At 38.0% G+C, this 19,908-nt stretch overlaps 1 protein-coding gene across 5 annotated transcripts in view; it reads right to left on the bottom strand.

The window, feature by feature from the left end:
• Positions 1 to 19,908, bottom strand: part of slc6a9 (solute carrier family 6 member 9) — an 80,485-nt gene that overhangs the window by 12,224 nt on the left and 48,353 nt on the right. For 4 of the 5 annotated variants that reach the window (XM_088598093.1, XM_088598092.1, XM_088598091.1 and 1 more), the window contains 3 exons: positions 2,794 to 2,950; positions 1,150 to 1,281; positions 553 to 811 (listed from right to left, as the gene is read on the bottom strand). In XM_088598093.1, coding sequence (XP_088454219.1) covers positions 553 to 811; positions 1,150 to 1,281; positions 2,794 to 2,950 — 548 coding nt within the window. Of the gene's footprint in view, positions 1 to 552; positions 812 to 1,149; positions 1,282 to 2,793; positions 2,951 to 11,816; positions 11,891 to 19,908 lie in introns of those variants that run through there. The other variant, XM_088598094.1, reaches the window with a different exon arrangement.

Below are 19,908 nucleotides of genomic sequence, written 5' to 3'. Positions count from 1 at the left end.
TGACATCACAATGCATGAAGAGAAGCACAAAACCTATTATAAAGCCATCAGGAAAGGTTATTGTTGTTTCTTCTTTGTGAATTCTAAATCACCGACTATACACTAGAGCAAAAAACACATCAGAACTGACCCTATTCTGCCTATACAGTAAAACAATCACTACCTTTTAAAGACGAGACAAGACCACTAATGGAAATAAAAACCTGTCCTCAAACAAATATGGTTTTTCAAGTTCTGTGCTCACATGACTGTGTAATTCACAGCAGAGTTCCGGGACTACAGCATGACACAGAAAAGACTCCTTTAACTCAGAAAGAAATGCACTCCAATGCGACACAAAACAAAAACCTCAATAGCCTCTGATGTTTCGTGTATCGATCTGAAAGAGTCGCTGATTTTGTTTGATGTGACGTTACGCATGCTGGCCTGGATTGAGATGGGAAAAGAGGACATCGGTGGATGTCCCTTCCACTGCCACCTAGCAGGTGAAGCTCATCCCTAGAAAGATGCAGTGAGACAGTGTAACAAAGTACTCGGACAGTCTGCTCGTACTTCCAGTATTCCTCGCTGGGGCTTGTCCTTTTCACTGTCCTGTTGGCCAGCTCTGTGAAGTTGGACATCAGTGCGGTTGCGTTGGCATAGGAGGTGCCCACCACCCCACTGCAGTCCTTGGTGTTCCACTGGTTATTGCAGTATGTCCAGGGCAGCAGGCTGGTCATGGACATGAAGAAGTAGTAGAAAGCGATGCAGATGACCACGTTGTAGTAAATACCGATGTATGTGGAAACCACCATCATGCCATAGCCCACTCCTGATACCCCGAGAGAGGCAGGGGAGAGAAAGAGAAAACCAATTAAAATTCACACGGATACCAAACACAGCTCCCTGCCAGTTCCCTTAATGACAGAAAAATTCTTATACATTTTGACCAGAGAAAACTCCTCAAAGACTACAACAGAACCTTAAATAAACCTAGAAAACAGTCCTGAAATAGCCAGCTGTTAGCTGCTGTGCCGTTCAGACCTCTTTTAGAAGAGCTGAGCACAGAAAAACATACAGTACATTAGGAGAGACTAATAGCTATTTGAACTCTGCTTTTTAAAAGAATAATTCAGAATAATTTCCATGACGTAATTTCTTTCTGCGTACCTTTAAACATTGGGCTGACCTTCCACACCCCCAGGCAGCCCAGGCTGGCAAATTGACCGAAAGACAGCTCCATGAAGAAGAGGGGGATCCCACAGAACACCAGCATGATGAAATAGGGAAACATGAAGGCACCTGGGACAGCAAAACAGCATTCCGAGTGTCACTGCCCTGCTTCTTTAAAGAGGGTAATAACAGTGCTGGGAGTTTAACAATCCCTTTATCTTCAGAGAGTCGGAATGAGCTGGAGCCTAACACCGCAGGCACAGGGCACAAGACGGGATAACCTGCAGAGGTCTCCCCTCCATCGCAGGGCACACGCACACGCATGCACTCACACAGGCTAGCACGTGAAGGAGGGCAGGCATGTGTTTGGGCTGTGGGAGGACATTGGATTACCTGGAGAAAACCCACACAAAGAACATTTAAAGCCCATACAGGCAGGGTTGGACTCAAAGCGCAGGACCCCGGAGCTGTGAAACAACAGCACTACCATGCTGCCCTAATACAACCATTATCGAACCAGATGTGTTCATGAGAATTTTCTCATGAGAATCCAGATCTAGAAGGTAGTCATTTATACAGCAGGATATTTTACAGGAACAACGTGAGAATGAGCGTGCGACAGAAATCTCTCCCACCTGGGATCGGGACCCACAACCCCCCAGTTACAAGTCCAGAGCATTAAGACTATCGACAGCACAAGCCTGCCAGTTATCCTACATCAAACAGCTTTGTACCATTAGCAGCTATCAAAAATTCAAATCATCTGGCTGGTTTTGTTTTCTGTAAAGCTGGTATCAATGTTTCATGCATAAAAATATGACTTAAAGAGGAAGCAAAGAGGTTCATTATCAGTGATAAAAAGACACTTGCTATTTACATTTAGCTGTCACATTGATTATGAAACAGGTAGCAGATGTTAGATCCATTAGCTCTAGGACAATCCATGGCAAGTCAATAAACATTCAGATACTGCAAATGTTTAAGTAAATGAGTTTCAGTGAAGCAAATACAAATAAACACTCTGAGTGGTTCAGATGAATTTGTTCATTATGAGAATGATGACCATATTGTACCTCCTACAGCACAATATCACCATACTGGGGCACTGGACTGGAAATTCTGGTCTAAAGGGAAGAGTGCCACCTACTGGTCTATCAACAGCACTTTTCTTTGGGTGTCACCCATCGCAGTACTGACTGGGCCAAGCCTTTCTTAGCTGCTGAGATCTGATGTGATTAGGTTACAAGTAACACTGCTGCCTTTTAATGCCTTTCCTTAGAAATTAAGTATCGAATTGCAGGAGTTGTATGATAAGTGAAAATCTTACGCTTTTGTAGAGCTATAACACAAACAGGACTTTTTTTCCCCATTTGGAAAGCTTCTTTATTTCTTCCTGTCTGTGGAACAATTATTCATTTCTGAGTATGCGAGGTTGACAGATGCATTTTTCTTTTCCACTTGAATTAGTCGACGGCGGGGAATGAAAGTTAAATTGAAGTAGCTTTAGTACTTTTTTAAAAGCCGCTGTGCTAATAAACCATTACAGAAAGGGGTAAATGTTTTAAGTGAGCACGGATGATCAGATCGTGCATACTGCTGACGGGGAATAAATACAGTACACCACTGAATGGACTGCCTGACCTCCTCCATTTCGGTAGCAGAGATAAGGGAATCTCCACACGTTGCCCAGTCCTACAGCATAACCCACGCTGGTCAGCACGAACTCAATCTGGTTGCCCCAGTTTCCACGTCTTGTGTTCTCGTCCTTTTTTACAGCCTCTCCTGGAACAGCTCCGTTCTAAAAAAGGATAACAAAATCGTTAAGATTCTCCACACCACATGAGATCTCTTTGAATATATCTTTCTGACCTCGAGGAGTGAGTAGTTCTATCTTTTGCGATGCTGCTACAGCTGCTTAAGCAGAATTGCTTCACTGTGCACATCCTGCATGTTTTTTTTACTTATAAAACCCAGGTTCAGTGAAATAATTTTCAGATCACATCCTCAGTTGTGTCCTCTAAGCCAGATGTTCTGAAAATCCTGATTCTAGATTCTGCTGGGGTTTTTTTCCCATCTGAGCTCCAATTCTCCAGTGCTAATTCATGACATAATTGAGAACTTAAACTTTTTTTACCATCTTTCTTCAATCAGTCATAACAGTGTCAATTTTAATTCAAGGGTCATTTTTTTGCCACAACTTCAGCATACTGAAATGTATGCAGTCTCTCCTGAACATGCTTGTCATCATCTCTAACTAAACATCTCTTACAAGTTCATCAAGTGATGATGAACAGATATAGGTAGGAATGACACTGTGTCAGACACTCCCAGGAGTGCTTAATTTCTTCTGCAGAGGTCAGCTGAATAAACATCAGGAAACGCACCTTAATTATGAAACTGGTACAGGATTGGTACCAATACCACTTAGGAATCCCATTTAATCTTTTTATGAGTTGAAAGCAAATGTACAAATATTTCGAAAAACAGTCAACTGAAGTCAATTAGCCTCCGATTAATTACTTGTCTGGAGCAAAAACAAGAAGACACAGCATTACTCCAGGACCAGGGCTTGGAACTGCTGCTCTAAGCCACTATCTGTCAGATATCGCTTCAAGCCGTTAAGAGAAATTACGCAGAAAAAAAGCCTCTAATTGTTTTTTCCCAAGCAGCGGCCAACATCAAATAAACAACAACCTGAAAGACATCCTTGAAAGCATGAAATGAGAACGGTCATATGATATGGTGTGAAATGATTTAATAAATAAAAACTTGGCAAGATCTGAAAATGGACAAAAAAGCAAGAAGTGTTTAATAAGTTTCTCTTCAGAAACCAATACTCCTGGTATCCATGTACTTTGGAGATGTAATATTGAGTCATTCATCAATATATGCTCTTTTATAGTCTTTGTGACATTATTTTTTATGAACATCCTTAGTGGTTACATTTGTTGAATTCAAGTCTGATAATGACTCAATACTGGGAAAGACAGAGCATGATCTGTTATCAATGCAACTGCATGAGGTCAATGCTGGATTGAGGGTGAGAGATTTTCTTCACTTTTCATTGAAGTGGGATTATAGTATCACACTTGTGGATGTTGAATGACAAAGCAAATGAGCTTCTAATGTCTATATAGAGATATAGTTATCTCTATCTGAGCTTCAAACACTAGTGGGTATCAATCACAAAACTGAAACTACTGTGCTTAAAAAATATAGTACATGTCTTAACCAGGGCATTGGACACTGTTGGAACACTGAATGAACCATCTAACAGCTGTTTGCTAAACAGATAAAGGACATACTGTAGCAAGTGTAGGAGATCAAAGCGGAGAAAGTTATTTAGTCAGTTTCCAATACTTTGACAATGGGAGATTGGTGGCTGCTACAAAGCAAACATTTCTTAAAGCTAATTCAAAATAATTTATTTAAACACAAAATCCATACAAAACAACGTAAAGCGATATACAATACCAAAACAGCTTGAATTCATAATTCAATGAGTAAGATGATATAGGAATTTCCAAGCAGATCACAAATATTCACCAAATATCTTTATCTTCCACAAAACATTCTGATGATACAATCTTCCCAAACTAATTCTTGGACACTATTATCCCCCTTCCCATTCAACAGCCCTGCAGTTTCTTATTAACTATCATGCCAGACAAGTCAATACACATTCCTGAATGTGACTACCGCCATGCAAGAAGTCTTCCAAACCAAGCTATACATAAGACATGTATAAAGCTTCCTTTGGAATTGTCTGCTTTCCAAGCCATTAAATACAATCTTGCAACTACAATCTTATTATTTGATTATCTTCTGCAGAACAAATTCAACTACTCGATTTAATGAGAACATAAACTATGACTATGTGCAAAATATTACAATTTGTCACAATTTATTTGTTTATTTTACTTTTCCTTGAGCGTTTATCAGATGCTCTTTAAGTTGACCTTTACTGCAACCCCCAGAAGGAGAAACTAGGAGAACCTAGTTTTAACTGAATTGCAAAATATTTCTTAATCTTGCCTTGTGCCCTACACTTATTTGACCGAATCTGAGTTATAGTGACACTGAAACAAGAATAAGAAGCTTTCATAACCGAGGACGGTGGATGGAAAATACAATACAATGGTTACCGATTTCTCATGCATCTCACACTTTTTCTTTTAAAATACTGCTGAATTCAGATCCGGTTGCAATTGAATTTGTCATAAGCACTGTACTAAAGATACCACATCTTGTGGTCCTAGAAGAAGAGATGAACTAGGAAAAACCATCAGAAGGTACAATCTTCATCGGAGAAAGGCACGCACATAACATTTAAGAATCATTGTTTATCTAACCAAATCTATTTGCATTTGTTCAGCTAAGTGGCACTAGTGTGGCATCCAGGTCCCCTTGTGTGATCCATGCACGTGGGTATCCATGTGGAATGCTGTGTCTGGAGCATCAGGCACTGGAACTATTTCTGTTGCACACCATATGAGGCTAAAAGGTCCCAAGACCATTGCTCTCAGCAGGGAAAATAAACATACAAATAGCAAACTAATTTACAGAGTTGTCAGCAAGGATTCACAAAATGTAATCATACCTCCCTTTGATTCATTTTTTCACTTTGCTTTTTAATTGCTGTGGATAAGGTTTTACAGGGAAATGTATTCAGGTGTTAATACGTAACACCACAACCTTCATTTTCTCTGAAACACAAAAGGTATGTGTATAACCCAATGAAAACTGTTCTAATCCTTTGTTAAAAATCTAAGCAAAACTTTCTGAGTTCCCATTATACGTGTGTGTGCTTTACATATGTTGTTCTCTGATCACCATATTTAAACAACAATACAAATCAGAATACAAACCAATTAAAAAAATATACATTGTGCCTAAATGACTGACCATTCAAGTAAAACATGATCTCAAATCACTGAGACAACATCAATTAATTACTATAGGCATCACTATGGTGTACGGGAAGTACATTCTCTTTTAATATACTAAATACTATCTTTAATATTAGTATATTTGAATATTATAGTATATTATTAGTATATTGAAAAGTGCTAACTAATGTTAACAGAAAGCTACATCTTTCAAAGACAAGAAATCTTCTTTACAGAATCCCACATATTGTGTACATAAGCAGGGAGTTACACATATAATCACAGGTTGGAGTAGCTATTGACCTACAACTTGGGACATAATCATAAGACCTGAATTTCACCTACGTTATTATACATAGTTTTACCTTACAAGCACACAACACAATGCCAGGATGGCTGAGATTCATGCCTTAATCTGAACACTTGGGAGTGCTCAGCTGTGCCAGGATGGAAATACCAATAGACAAAAGCTTGAGAGAAGAGGGAGCTCAGAATACGACTCATTGGTATCAGAGTCACTGTCTTTGCTACCTTCCGACTCATACAGTAGATCTGGAGGGCAGACACATGCTCGCTGTGTCTCTCAAGCCGCAGCTGAGTGGTAAATACATAAGGAGTCCCCTCAAGCAAGCTGATGCAACTCATGACTTCTTTGAATTATTAAACACGTCTTTTTACACACACATAAGCACGTCATCTACACATTGCAGTTGCCTTGAGGGTTTCACCACTATACTGAAGGTTAGGCGGACTTTGGAGTATGTCTTCACTTTTGTTATTAGTGCCAAGCCTTTTTAAAAGTGATCTACAATTGAATGATCAAGAACAATACTCCTTCTTCAGGAATGCTATAAGACGTGCACCATCAGAAAACATGATGTTGAGGGGATAAACTCGGAAAATCAATACATTTCCAGAAATGCTCAAGTAATTATTACAGCATGGTTAACACCAGTTGTTAAAAGATTATTTTAAAATATTAGCTGAAACAAGAAGGATGCTTTATTGTTGGAGCAACTGATCATCACAAAATATCTTGTGCTTCAGTGTTGTGAATACCATGCCCATAGAATACACGCAGTTTTATAGGTAATAAAATATTGGTGTGCTTCGCACAGTGAAATGATTTTTACATTTTTTTGCAAAGCAAGTAAAAGAAACCGTATATGTATACGCTGTCTTTACAATTTTAGAAGGCTCTGCTCATTTTTTCCCCACTAGGACCGATAATTTAGACAAAACGCGAAGAAAATACTGCAGTTTTAAATAACAAAATTGATATTTCACACTCAGAGAAGCTATTTCTAGGCATCAGCAGAAAAAATGTGGAAGCAAACAGTGGCGTTGCCTCATAAAATCTATCCTCATTTCTCTCCAAACTCCCAAGCCCAGGTGTTCAGACATTCGTTTTTTTCGCTTCATGAACTTCTCTGACTGGGCTCTAAACAGGCTAATACATCTACAACGTGCCAAAGTGGGCTCATCTGGCTCTTATTATATAAGCATAGCACACACTCCCCAAGTGTCTGTGGATGATGTTCCAAATCAGTGCTCTTCAGCATCTCAGAGATTCAGGCTATAGCTAACCCTTTTCACCCAATATCACCTAAGTATACTTTGGCAGTTTATAGAACAAACTTAGTGAGTCTGCCACCTACCACACTTAAGAGCAAAACTATTAACCGTTAAATCCCCACTTTTGCTCTCGAAGGTAAGACCACTGCACAATGCTCTGTAATGGCACAATATACTGACACAGATATTTAACTGAGCTTGAGATTTCAAACCACAGGTCTTTACAGGAATTTCTATTAAACATTTTAACGTGGCACTAATGCACAACACCTGAGAAGAAAATGCATTTCTGAGCACATTGAGAAGCTTTGGCTTAACCTGCTTGGCTGAGGGTTAGCCCCCTCTCTCTAGGACAAGGAAGAGAGACAAGTTGACATTGTGGAGAATGATGAGCTAGAGAAGCAGAGGGGAGAAAAGATATGGTTGTGGTCATCCCTCCAGAACACTTACTAAAAATTCCATTATAAGAAAAAACATTGAATTTACTATACGGTCACACATCTACAGAATCTCAACCTGAAGGAGAAAACAACACCAGACAGTTGGCTCACTTTTATAGTTCCTCACATTCCCTGAGCTCCCTTTCTACAGCACACAGTGTATTACAAACGGGTGCGATCCGAAACCTGCATTCCACATCTGAGTGCTGAGAGCAGCCAGCGACAGTTCAAATATTAGCTCAGGTGAGGACTAGGTAGACCAAATATGAAAGTAAGACTGCTTGCAGTCTTTCAGAAAAAGAAGTCTGAAAATAGCACCTACTTACCTGTGGTATTTTAAAATGCAGAATGTAACTATGTAGATACATACAAAAGTGTATTGGTTAGTCTTTTTGTGTCAGAGATTTCTCTTAACGGTCTTTGGTTGTGGTTATATCTGTTGAAAGATTTGATTTTGGAAACTGTAGGTCAAGTCCCTACATGAAACAAATCAAAATACAGATGGCACAGTAATAATAATAATAATAATAATAATAATAATAATTGCTTACACTTATATAGCGCTTTTCTGGACACTCCACTCAAAGCGCTTTACAGGTAATGGGGGCTCCCCTCCACCACCACCAATGTGCAGCATCCACCTGTAGTGGATGAGTAGTGTATAAACCAAACTAATTATCAGTAAAAATGTATCATAAATATGAAGAAACCTAAAAAATGCCACAGCAATTCCAAGCCTTCAAATGAGAGGTTTGCGAAAAGACATTAATATTCACTCGTGGAGGGTTTTTAGTCCATAAGGTTTTATAGGTGACTTAATCTATGATGAGTACAAACCTGGAAACAGACTAATTTAGGGAACACTTGATAAAACAAGTCATTAGAAGACAGGACAGCCCCCAGGGACCAGGGATGAACGTCAATGATGATAGACGTCATGCACTATATTTGCAACAGAGCAGCCCTCCTTTTAATGCACTCAACTACCAAACGGTAAGCAACAAATCAAAATATTATGTTACAACAGCCCTCACAGCGCTGTACTTTGTCCTTTGTCAAAGAAAATGAAACAACATGCATAGCAATGCTGCCTTTTGCCAGTGACAATTTTGTCATTATCTGTCATTTTCTAACAAAAAAAGTAACATGAATTATCTCTCCTCTCTCACCACCTCCTGGAGTGCGATCACCTGACTGAAAACTTTACTGACTGCTCCAAGCACAGCTGAAACTGGAATGCAGCACTTTCCTGGCATGCAAACATCCGAATACATTACGGATCAAGCACTCATAGACAGAGGCATATCCCAGCACTCATTTTCACAAACACTTTCTTTCTACTTCACTCGTTTCTGAGCCAGAGACATCAGCAATGCTGAAAAAATGAAGCTCTGCTAATTACCTTATCCTTAATCAGCACGCATTTTGCGAACAAAGCACTCAGGGATGAATTACAAAACAAAATGTTTCTAAACAAAAAATGGGTAGTCCATTTAAGAAGTGTATACTACCAACAGGAAATAAATGGTAAAATGCTCAACTGTTTGGAAACCGTAAGTATTCATTAAATTCAACTTTAGGAATTAATTAGCAATTCCAAACATTTTTAAACAGATTGTTCTTTTAAAAGAATGATTTATGGGTAATTACGAATACACAAGAACACAGCAGGGGGATAATTGATCCTGCCTAAGGCAAGCAGCACATTAATTTGCGGGGTTCTAAATGTGAACTGAAGCAATGCATAACAGTCTTAGAACTTGAGTTTTCATGAATGATGGAGCAAGCTCTTGCATCTAATTCAAGAGGCATCTTAAGCCAAGAGTTAGAGGACAAGCCTAAAGGAAAACCCCTTTAAGAACAACAGGGGTATTGAGAGTATCTAGGGATCGTAGGGATTTTAAGGTGCTAAATCTTTGATAAACTTGCACGTGTCTTTAGCACTAGCTCTTTGTTTTGTTTTTAGACTGTTGGCTACATATTAGTTAGTAAAGGAACAAGTAATAGGTTTATTCCATGCTGAAAAAAAGAAGAAAGAGAACACAACGTGACACCTGAAGAAGGCTCCACGGCCGAAACGTTGTGTTCTTTCTTCTTTTTTTCAGCATGGAATAAACCTATTACTTGTTCCTTTGCAGCCTACGCATGCTGACGCAGCTACCCACCTGAACTACTACCATATTAGTTAGTATCCTGTCTAGTTCTCCATTTTTTCCCCAACCAGTATGAAAAGAAATGTACAGCCATGCCAATTCACGTGTCTTGCTTCACACCACGCTGAGTAAAGCAGATTCCAGGCGTCTCACCATGTGCACAGCTGCACATGGGAGCAGGTCCACAGCCTTTTCACACTTGCGCATATGCGCCAATAGCAGCTGATAAAAATACTTAAGTCTGCAAGGAAAATTACCCCATAACTGGTTTTATTACTTATACTAAGTATCTTGATACAAAAACAAGGACCTCAAATTATTTTTTCTAGTTTATTTGTGTTCAATATTGAGTAATATATTCATGGCATTATTCTAACATTTAATATCAGTAGACCTTTATTGCAGTAAAAAGTGTTCTACCGAGAGACTTTGTGCTTAACAGGCTCTTGCAAACTGAGCATCAGAAATAAGATATGAAATGCACACAGTAGACTACAGTGCATTGGTGCTGTCATTAAAAAAAGACCTGTCTTATGAAGGAAAACAATGTCATCCTGAAGTGAAAAGACTTTGCAAGGAAAACAGCTCAATCTTCAGTTTGAAAAACGTCTGAGGTACAGATGATCTTTATTACAAAGAGGAGATTGGAAAAGCAAGAAGGGTTCTCTTGGGATGGCTTAAAAGACTTCCCCCCCCTGCTGATAAGTAGTGTATGACAGACAAGCTTTGAATGCGGACATCTCAGCCCCAGCCCTGACACTTTGAGAGTGATACCCGCCATGACCCGAAACAGGTTCAGGACCCGTCTGGTGAAAGAATGTGTTAGCTGGCCCATTCCTGCTACTAGACACCAGCCAGAGCCAGCACCCCACTGGGAAAAGCTGGAGACCCAGGCAATTCAGGGGAGCTGAAAGCCTTAAAGGTGGGCTCCAACCACAGACAACAGCACTGGTTCCAGTATCTTTGCCTTCCTTATCTTTTTAAAGAATACTTAACAACAATTTATCTTGATAAATTGTAAGAATCTGAAATGAGATTTTAACATGCACACGTATATAAGTTACAGAATATATATGTTCGGGAACAGTGCAAAGTTCACAACCACTACATCATCTTTTTTAGACATTTTAAGCACGTATGGTATGAAAGTCAGTTAAATAGTAGACAGTTTAAAACTGAAGCGACAATATACTGTAATTCTTTGGGGGGGGGAGGCTTTGTCTACTGAATTCTTGCCATCTTTATTGTGCTTCACACAAGAAGAGAAAATCTGAGAATTTTATTTTTCGCAATAAAAATAATTAGGAAAACTCAGGATTTTTGCATCAAGAGCAGAGCAATTTTAAAATTAAGTACATAGTCTATATTCCTTATATTAATAAGAAATGAATAATGAAACAAGTGTCAGTATAACTGTTAGCTTTGTTATTGTTCAGAAGATTTTCTGAAAACTTATTTTCTGTAAATATTAGACTTAGTCAGTGATATAAAATAGTCTCCAATTTTTAATTTCAAACTTTTGAGTTTTTCAGCTCAGCTGAAATCACAGAGATTCAAACCCTATATGAAGCCACATTATCTTAACAGTTTATTTTATTTTCACTTACCTGTTCATATTCCATAATGTCCATCGGCTAAATACCATTCCAACACCAGCTGGCTTCTGAGCCTGCAGAGCACACTACATGCTTTTGTGTGGTCAGACTTTGTAAGTGAATAACTGCAGATACACAGTAAAATATTCACATACACTGACACAGGACACCTTCTCTGCATCTTCCTCTGACTCATTAAGGGTAAACAGCAGGGGAGGTCTTTGGTATTTGAAAGTCATGAACTGAGCGCTAGGGCAGAAACTGTATGTCCATGGCTTCAGCAATTTTTGAAAATTGATATATTAATAATATATTACACTCCAATTTATTTTTGGTAAAGTCTTAATGCTTTAAGATATTATGTATTACTATTTATTGTATTTAAGAAATTTGTTTTTATTTTCAATTTTACAGCACAGATTTATTCCATTCATTTTTTTATTTTTATTTTATTGAAGTGTAGTAATTTTCCAAAACTGAGTCAAAAACTGTATGGTACTAACACACAGTACAGAAAAAAAATGAAACGCATCAAAGACATTAACTGAGAAACAACACAACTCAATCACACCCTGATCTGCTAAATCCAACAGCCCACTGGATGTACATTTCTGTCACAGAAGATTGCAACCTGTTGCCCTGTCTGACTTTTACATGCTTTACCAAAGAATTCCTCATCAATGGACACATTCAACTTGGCTTGACAATTCTCATTTTGCCATTCCTTGAGCCAGAACATTCGATCCACAACCACTGAGAATGGGTGCAGTGTGACACAGAGACGCTAACCTGCAGAGCTCCCAAGCAATGCTATCTGATCTACAGCTCTTGCCACCTTCAACAACAGCCCACTCTCTCTTTTCACACACCAGCACAGAAGGGCATCCTCAACCTTAGTATAATTAATATATAACAGACAGCACATTACAACAATTAACCATGGGCCAAGAATCCCTTGTGGCTGGCCATCTTCAGCTGAAAGGAAGCCAACCAATTTAAGGTGGCAATTCTGCCATATATTTTACAATGGAGAGACTACTCAAGAGCAATTGTGCTCTTTATTTTGGACAGCGACTGCATTCTGGGGTTAAAAAATTAAGCAGGGTGTAAAAACGTGTTGTAAATGTTCTAAAAATATTCACTAGAGTCTTTTACGGAGTATATCAGGCCTTAATGTATTAAGCAAGAATTGCAGCTCTAGGTCTGCGATGGACTGGTGTCCTGTCCAGGGTGTGCCCTGCCTTGCTCCCGTTGCTTGCTGGGATAGGCTCCGGCTCCCCCAGGACCCTGAAATGGATGAAGGCATACAACTCTGGGTCTGTTAGTCTATTAAAACCAGGTGATGCACAGAATAAAACATTCTATCCTGAACATTCAGCCATTTCCCGAATGTGCTATATATATTAACATAATTGGAAAAGAAGACAATACAAATTGCATAATACTAATACATAAAACATGGTTCCACACCACTCTTACCATTTAAATTCTAGAGCTTGGACCCTACTTACTTTGACCTCCTTCAGCTTACAGCAAAAGCTTGAGGGTAATACTAAAAAATAAGAGCAGTCTTTCTGACATTTCAAGAAAGGCTGGGCGTTCTGTGAAACAGAAAATGTGAGCTATGATTTGAGTAAAAGATCATCTTCAAAGTCAAAGTTATGACAGCCCTAAAAACCCCATAATTTCATTCTGGTAATGAAGAGAAAATAGGTTAAAAGGGATCAGTAAAGGTTTTTTGATGAGTTACCAAGATGTACAAAAAACAATTCCGAACTCCTACTCACTATAAGTAAACAAATTATTCAAAGTCAAAACCCAGTCGAGTCTATTCAAGAAATTCATAGAACGTCGTATGAAAACTCTGCCAATCCTGTATTTGGCATTGGTTCTTGGATACGAGCAGGACCTATAACATAATGCTGGGCATCAAAATGTATTAATTCGAAGTCCTTGCAGAATGCAAGTACTTTTCATTGCAGTCATTTTTCAGGAGCAGTGTATTTTGTGCATCCTTCAGCTTCAACATCCATCCATTAACAGAAACCCACTTATTCCTGGTTAGGGTCAACTCAAGAGCCTGTTCAGTAAGCACAGGGCGTAAGGTCAGCCTGGACATAATGTCTGCAATCCTAGACACAATCTAACTGGAAAACAGAATTCAGGCTCTGAATTACACTACAATGTAGCAGATTTATCAACCCAGGTTTCTAACCAATACACATTTACGTACATCTATTTAAAGAAATGGATTGTTTCTAAAAAGTCAAGCTTTTTTATGAAGACTTTTGAATACACAGAGAGGCACTGAACAATAGCATTTCTTGCTTTTTTAAAGCCTCTCAGTCTAATTTTGTATAAAATATTTTTGTGCAGTGAAAGTAATTAACATAAAACAGAATGAGTGACACACCTAGGTTCTTTCCATTATATCGAGTTAAATACCATCCTCAGTAAGCACTATGCGTCTTTCTTTGAATTGCTTATTCTAATCTCCTGCACACACAGCACTTTCTTATCTAGACTTTACTGCAAAAACATTCCAGTCAAGCTTCTGTAGAACTGCTTTCCAAATCATCTCAAACTTGGTGAGAATGTTTGTGTTATAACACACAAGTCAGTGTGGGATGGGAAAAGGTGTTTTCCCCCAGCAGTGTTATCCTCCCTAGTGTTTGCCTGTTGGATCAGGAAAGAGTACAGTAAGTAGGTGCACATGTGACACTGCAACGGATGAAAAATAATTTCAATTTCCTTATCTCAGAAGTGCCAAAACTTTGGTGCCTGATCATAACAATAACACTATACTCTATATTAGATACTTCCACATTAATAGTTAGTCCTGACACATTGTGTTGCCTACTGAAAAGCCTTGGACCCTGTGGTTCATAACACCTTGCAAATTCTTTTGCAACCCGTGATCTGTAGAGCTCAGTGTATGTTAGCACTATAATGCCTGTCACGGACATTAACAACTTTTATCTAAGGGAAATTATTGCATTTTATGAATTTATTAAATAACTCATTGCTGTATATTTTCCTTAGATTTACAAGCAGGTCTACGACTACATTTAAAGAAGTTCATGTAGGTAACTGTCTCAGCATTCATAGGCTGCAAAGTTCCTCTTTTCTTTTCACCATGAGAATAAACCATTACTCATTTCTTTGCAACTACATTTAAATGCTGGTATCTGAAGGAGCCCAGCTAAAGATATTGCGTTAGACAGCTGTATTTGTCAACAAGGGTAAGTGCACATATGTTCTCAATATCTCACTCCCAGTGAAATGCAACACAAAACCTTGTTTTAGCTATTTGTTTAAAAGTTCCAATATTATCCTGTAAAACGAAGGGATCTCTGCCTGCTTATGCTCTTCAACATATAAATACAAAAATCTGTTACTTGTTGAAACACATATTCTTCATTTTAAGGGATATTAAAAGATCCCTTTCTGTTTTATCAGTGGATATTTCTTTGTGTGCCAGTATTGCTGCATGTAACATCTGTGGGGTGCAGGACTTGCTGTGCCTAACTCGTGTGTCAAAAATGAGCACTGTGAGTGTATTTAAGAAGTAGAAAAAACAAGAGGAGTTACACTCAGCTTGTCTAGCCTGTTTGGTAGTTAGTAGATAACCGATCCAGCCATTCCTGCGTCAACAACATGGATGAGTAAATTGTCCCGAACACACACACAACAATTTGGCTAAAAGACGGTTTCCAGTTTTTTTTCACTGTACAGTTGGCCTGGGTCATACAATCAGAAAACATCATTGCTTCAGACCATAAAATGTTAAGTAAATTGTAAGTAACTCAGTCACTTAAAATAGTCTATCACAGGACCTTATCTTCCACATAGAGATCATGAAATCTCTGAACGACTCTTTTACGAACAGACCCACAGTGGACTACATCCCAGTCGACATTTTACAAATGTAAAAAATCTATATATACTGTATTAAAATGTGATTTTTAATGCTTTAAATAATGAGAAACTTAGTTACTTACAATTTACTTTCAGCTTGCTTAAAAAATTACCATAACCCTACTTTGCAGGAGAGACTTGAAGCCAAGAACTATAACTAAACCTTTTAAAGAAGAGGGATGTTTAACAGAGCCATAATTAATGTAAGAAAGTTATAAACCAACATAATACAAACATTCAGTTTTTGAGGTTACCAAGTCATTTAGAAATGCATGTTATGAAGTTAGAAAGCATAACAGATGACAGCTTAATATTTGCAATATACCGGCAACACAGATACATTTCTAAAAACAGTATATGCATCATGTACAGTACTACTAGGTGCAATACGAACAAACTTTTGTCTTCGTTATTTGCGTTATCGCTCAACGGGAGATTTGTGTCCCCCTGCCAATACAATGAAGAAGTACAGTTAAGTCGCACACTGTCGCTTTAATGAACATTCAGGGACTGTTCATTCAATAGTGGAGAAAGCAGCCCATGGCAATCAATGATGGAGTTGAATCCCTCTGCGGACAACCCAGAAGCACTTTGTGGAACAGAAGAATGAGCATGACTCACGCTGCCTCACAGCACCCATATGGTTCTGCACCGTACCCTGGCCATCGCACTGAACAGGCTGCTGTGGCTTCAGGTCATTTTTCACGGGCAGCTGGCATGCTGACGTACACAGCCTAATTTACCTGGGCTTCGTAAAGGAAAAGAACCAGAGTCTTACTGCCCGTTACTGAGCAAATCATGCAGTTCTGCATCAGAGATTTCCTTTACAACGACTATCACCATTACTTTTATCATACATTTGGGAATAATAGACAGCATGTTACATCCCTTAAATATGATTTTCTGTTTCTCTCTAAATATGAACATATTACGTGTATATGTGTGTAAATATATACAAGTATTTGTATATATCCCTGACTCTGACTACTATATGTGTAGTACATACAGTATATAATTTCCAATTTAAATCATTTTTCAAAAACCTTAAAAAAAGGTATATATTTTCAACATTCACGTAGAGTCATTACATCATCAGTGAGTGTGAAAGGTAAAGGTATCTTGATTATCTTGATAGGAAAAGTGAATACCAATAGTCTTTGCTATTCTCATGGAAACCACGGAGACAGGCAGACAGCAGTACATTCTGATGTGAAGCTTGCCTAGTATGTTCAGATTCAAAATGTAAAACAGTACAACAGTACTACAGTCATTAAGCAGAACTTAAAATGGTAGCGACTCACCTGCACCATATGATTGATTGCATTCCTTCAATTCTTTTTTTATATTTACACAACAATGTAAAAGACTACTTGACATTTAGAAAGCCTTATACTAATAACTGTTATGATTTCTGCTTTTTTGGAAAAAAGTAAAAAGTACTTGCCTGCAGAAGAATTTCAGTTGATGACAAAATAATAGCCAGTCTTTTTTAAAACACTGTTTAGCATAAACACAACGTCCGTTATCTAAGTGCCCTTCTAAAATCGCACTGTACTACAGTGGTCTCACATCAGGTGGACAGAAAATCATCAGCAAATGCATTCATGCAATATACTTCTAAATCAAATTACTACATTTCATAGTAAGACTAATATCTCATTAAACAAACATGACTGAATGTCCCTATTCTGCTTTATAAAACCCATGCCTACAAGCGATTTTAGAATCAGAAACTTTTATTCGCCAAGTACAAAATATACAAGGAATTTTATGAATGTGCTGTCAGATTTCATTTCACTACATTTCCATGGCTCAATATATATTACTGTATAGTGTGGAAATCTTGGAATGCTAAAAACTTGACCTGAGCATCGTGTTGTCTCACATATACAGTATCTATTGTGAATATTGGGAACAAATCCCATGTTCATGTGGTTACTGGAGTATTCCATTTAATGTTATTTTAATTGAAAAGTCTTCTAATATAATGCAGCAAATGTACTGATCTGTATTTTGTGGTTGAAGCTAAATATTGCATTTAGCAATCTGAAGGAATGAAGTCATTCAACTGACCGTTTGAAATTAAACAAATAGCAATGTTTTCCACTGTACACATACATGCAATTCTTATAATAAATTACATTATATATTACATATATTATATTAAGGAACAAGTTATAGGTTTATTCCATACTGAAAAAAAGAAGAAAGAGAACACAACGTTTCGGCCGTGGAGCCTTCTTCAGGCGTGCCTTCTTCACATTGTGTTCTCTTTCTTCTTTTTTTCAGCATGGAATAAACCTATAACTTGTTCCTTCGCAGCCTACGCATGCTGACGCAGCTACCCACCTGAACTACTATATTATATTAATTCTTCTTATATTAAAGTAGTGTTACCACCTTATTCTGTAAAACACCTTCATATTTATAAGAAAGCTGACACTTTAAATTTTAAGCCTAACTTGGCCCTTTCTTCAATTAAGTGTACAGTTGGCTTGGTTATTCTTCAGTACAGCTACTTTCTTCTTTGCTCGTGCTACAGAATTTTAGTATGATCAGACGCTTTGAATTCGGTGGTACAATTATACAATACAGCCTTATTATCTGTATCACCCTTCTTAATTCACTTTCTAGGGGGCATCTAAATTAACTGAGGTTTACAGCTCAACTGTAAAAAATAATTTCTTCCAATGTGCCCTCCAACAGCAAACACTACACGAACATCACAAAGGTCAAAGAAAATGCGAAAGCGACAATGCATGGTAATAGTTTTTAAGTGTATTTCCAGAAGAGGAGAATGTCATACTCTCCAAGTGGTGCATATTATGCAATTGCCATTCCTTCTGAAGTAAAAGCTTTGCTCTCATTATTTCAATTACTGTCCACTCAAAACCCGGGTTTAGAGACGGCATCAGACAATGTTTCACCAATCCAAGGCACAGTCTATACAGTCTTTATAAAGACAGTTTCGAAACTGTTGTAAAATTTGATAGTGGTGCTTTAAAAAAAACTACTGGAAACGCCTATAGAAAATGTAAGGATCACTATGCACTGGACAGCAGCACAGGTAATTTTATATCAGCTGTTAACTTGCACTGACAAAGATGCTCAACTATCAGAGGGCACATTAGCTGGGATACAATGGACAAAACAACACATAAAAAATGTAGCAAATAATCCTGAAGGGTTTTGCAGTCAGGTGCACCTGTCTGTGAAAAGTGCAATAGTTTTGTGCTAGTTCTGTCAGAAAAAGCCACCTAAATCCTTTACTTGATCCCACAACGCACTACATAATTAGGTCAGCTGGGTCACGTTCTTACACAATTCGCTGTGTCCTGAAACAGGGCATGACGGTGATTTTCTGATTTGTATTTATTTTGTATTTATGTGTAGAAATGAAGAGGCAAGTCACAGACGCAAGCACGGTACTTTAATCCTGTACTAAAACTATCCAATTAGCACCAAAAAGTTTAATCTCCTTTCTGAATTGTTAACACTGTTAGTCACCTTTTATCAAATCAACTAGCTGTTACACTCTACATTTTGTTGCATTTTAATACTTTGTGAACAGATCTGTCAAACAAAAAAAAGATAAGACTACAACCACTAAGTAACTACAGGACTAACTAAATGGAAACCTTTAAAGACACTAGGCAATGCGAAGGAATACATATTCAACAGTTAAACTATGTAAAACTAACCCTTGAAGCCAATACACGCACAAAACCCAGTTCCCTTGACCTTTGAAAGAATCCTAGATGAATTATTTCCCTGTTTAACAAACACTCAAGCCAGAAAAATCTTACTGAATTGGATGGTGGAGAAAATGCTATACAACATGCTGTTTTGCATGCAGCTTTGATTGACTATTGCTAGTATTTCAATGAAAAAGAAATGGCAAAATTATTTTTCCAACATAAAGCAGTAACAGCATATAGACCACCCTCTGTTTTCGAAGACCTTGTCAAGCAAAGGTTAATCTTAATAAAGCCACATGCTTGCCTAGTTTTACTTAAGCAGGATACAGTCTTTAATAACCATAATGAGTCTAAATCAGAAACGTAAAGTAATGAGGCTGATGAGGAAAAGAAAATCACAGAACAATAACCTTCACAGTTTCTGCACCCACTGCATTATCCTGTGCTGGCCTAAAACTGTGTTAGTTTAATGGAGTATTTCATATTTC

Source organism: Lepisosteus platostomus, chromosome 11, assembly GCF_059453375.1.
Source record: "Lepisosteus platostomus isolate fLepPlt1 chromosome 11, fLepPlt1.hap1, whole genome shotgun sequence".
Taxonomy (NCBI): Eukaryota; Metazoa; Chordata; class Actinopteri; order Semionotiformes; family Lepisosteidae; genus Lepisosteus; species Lepisosteus platostomus.
Note: the sequence above shows the minus strand (reverse complement) of the source record. Positions and strands in the feature narration are given on the sequence as shown.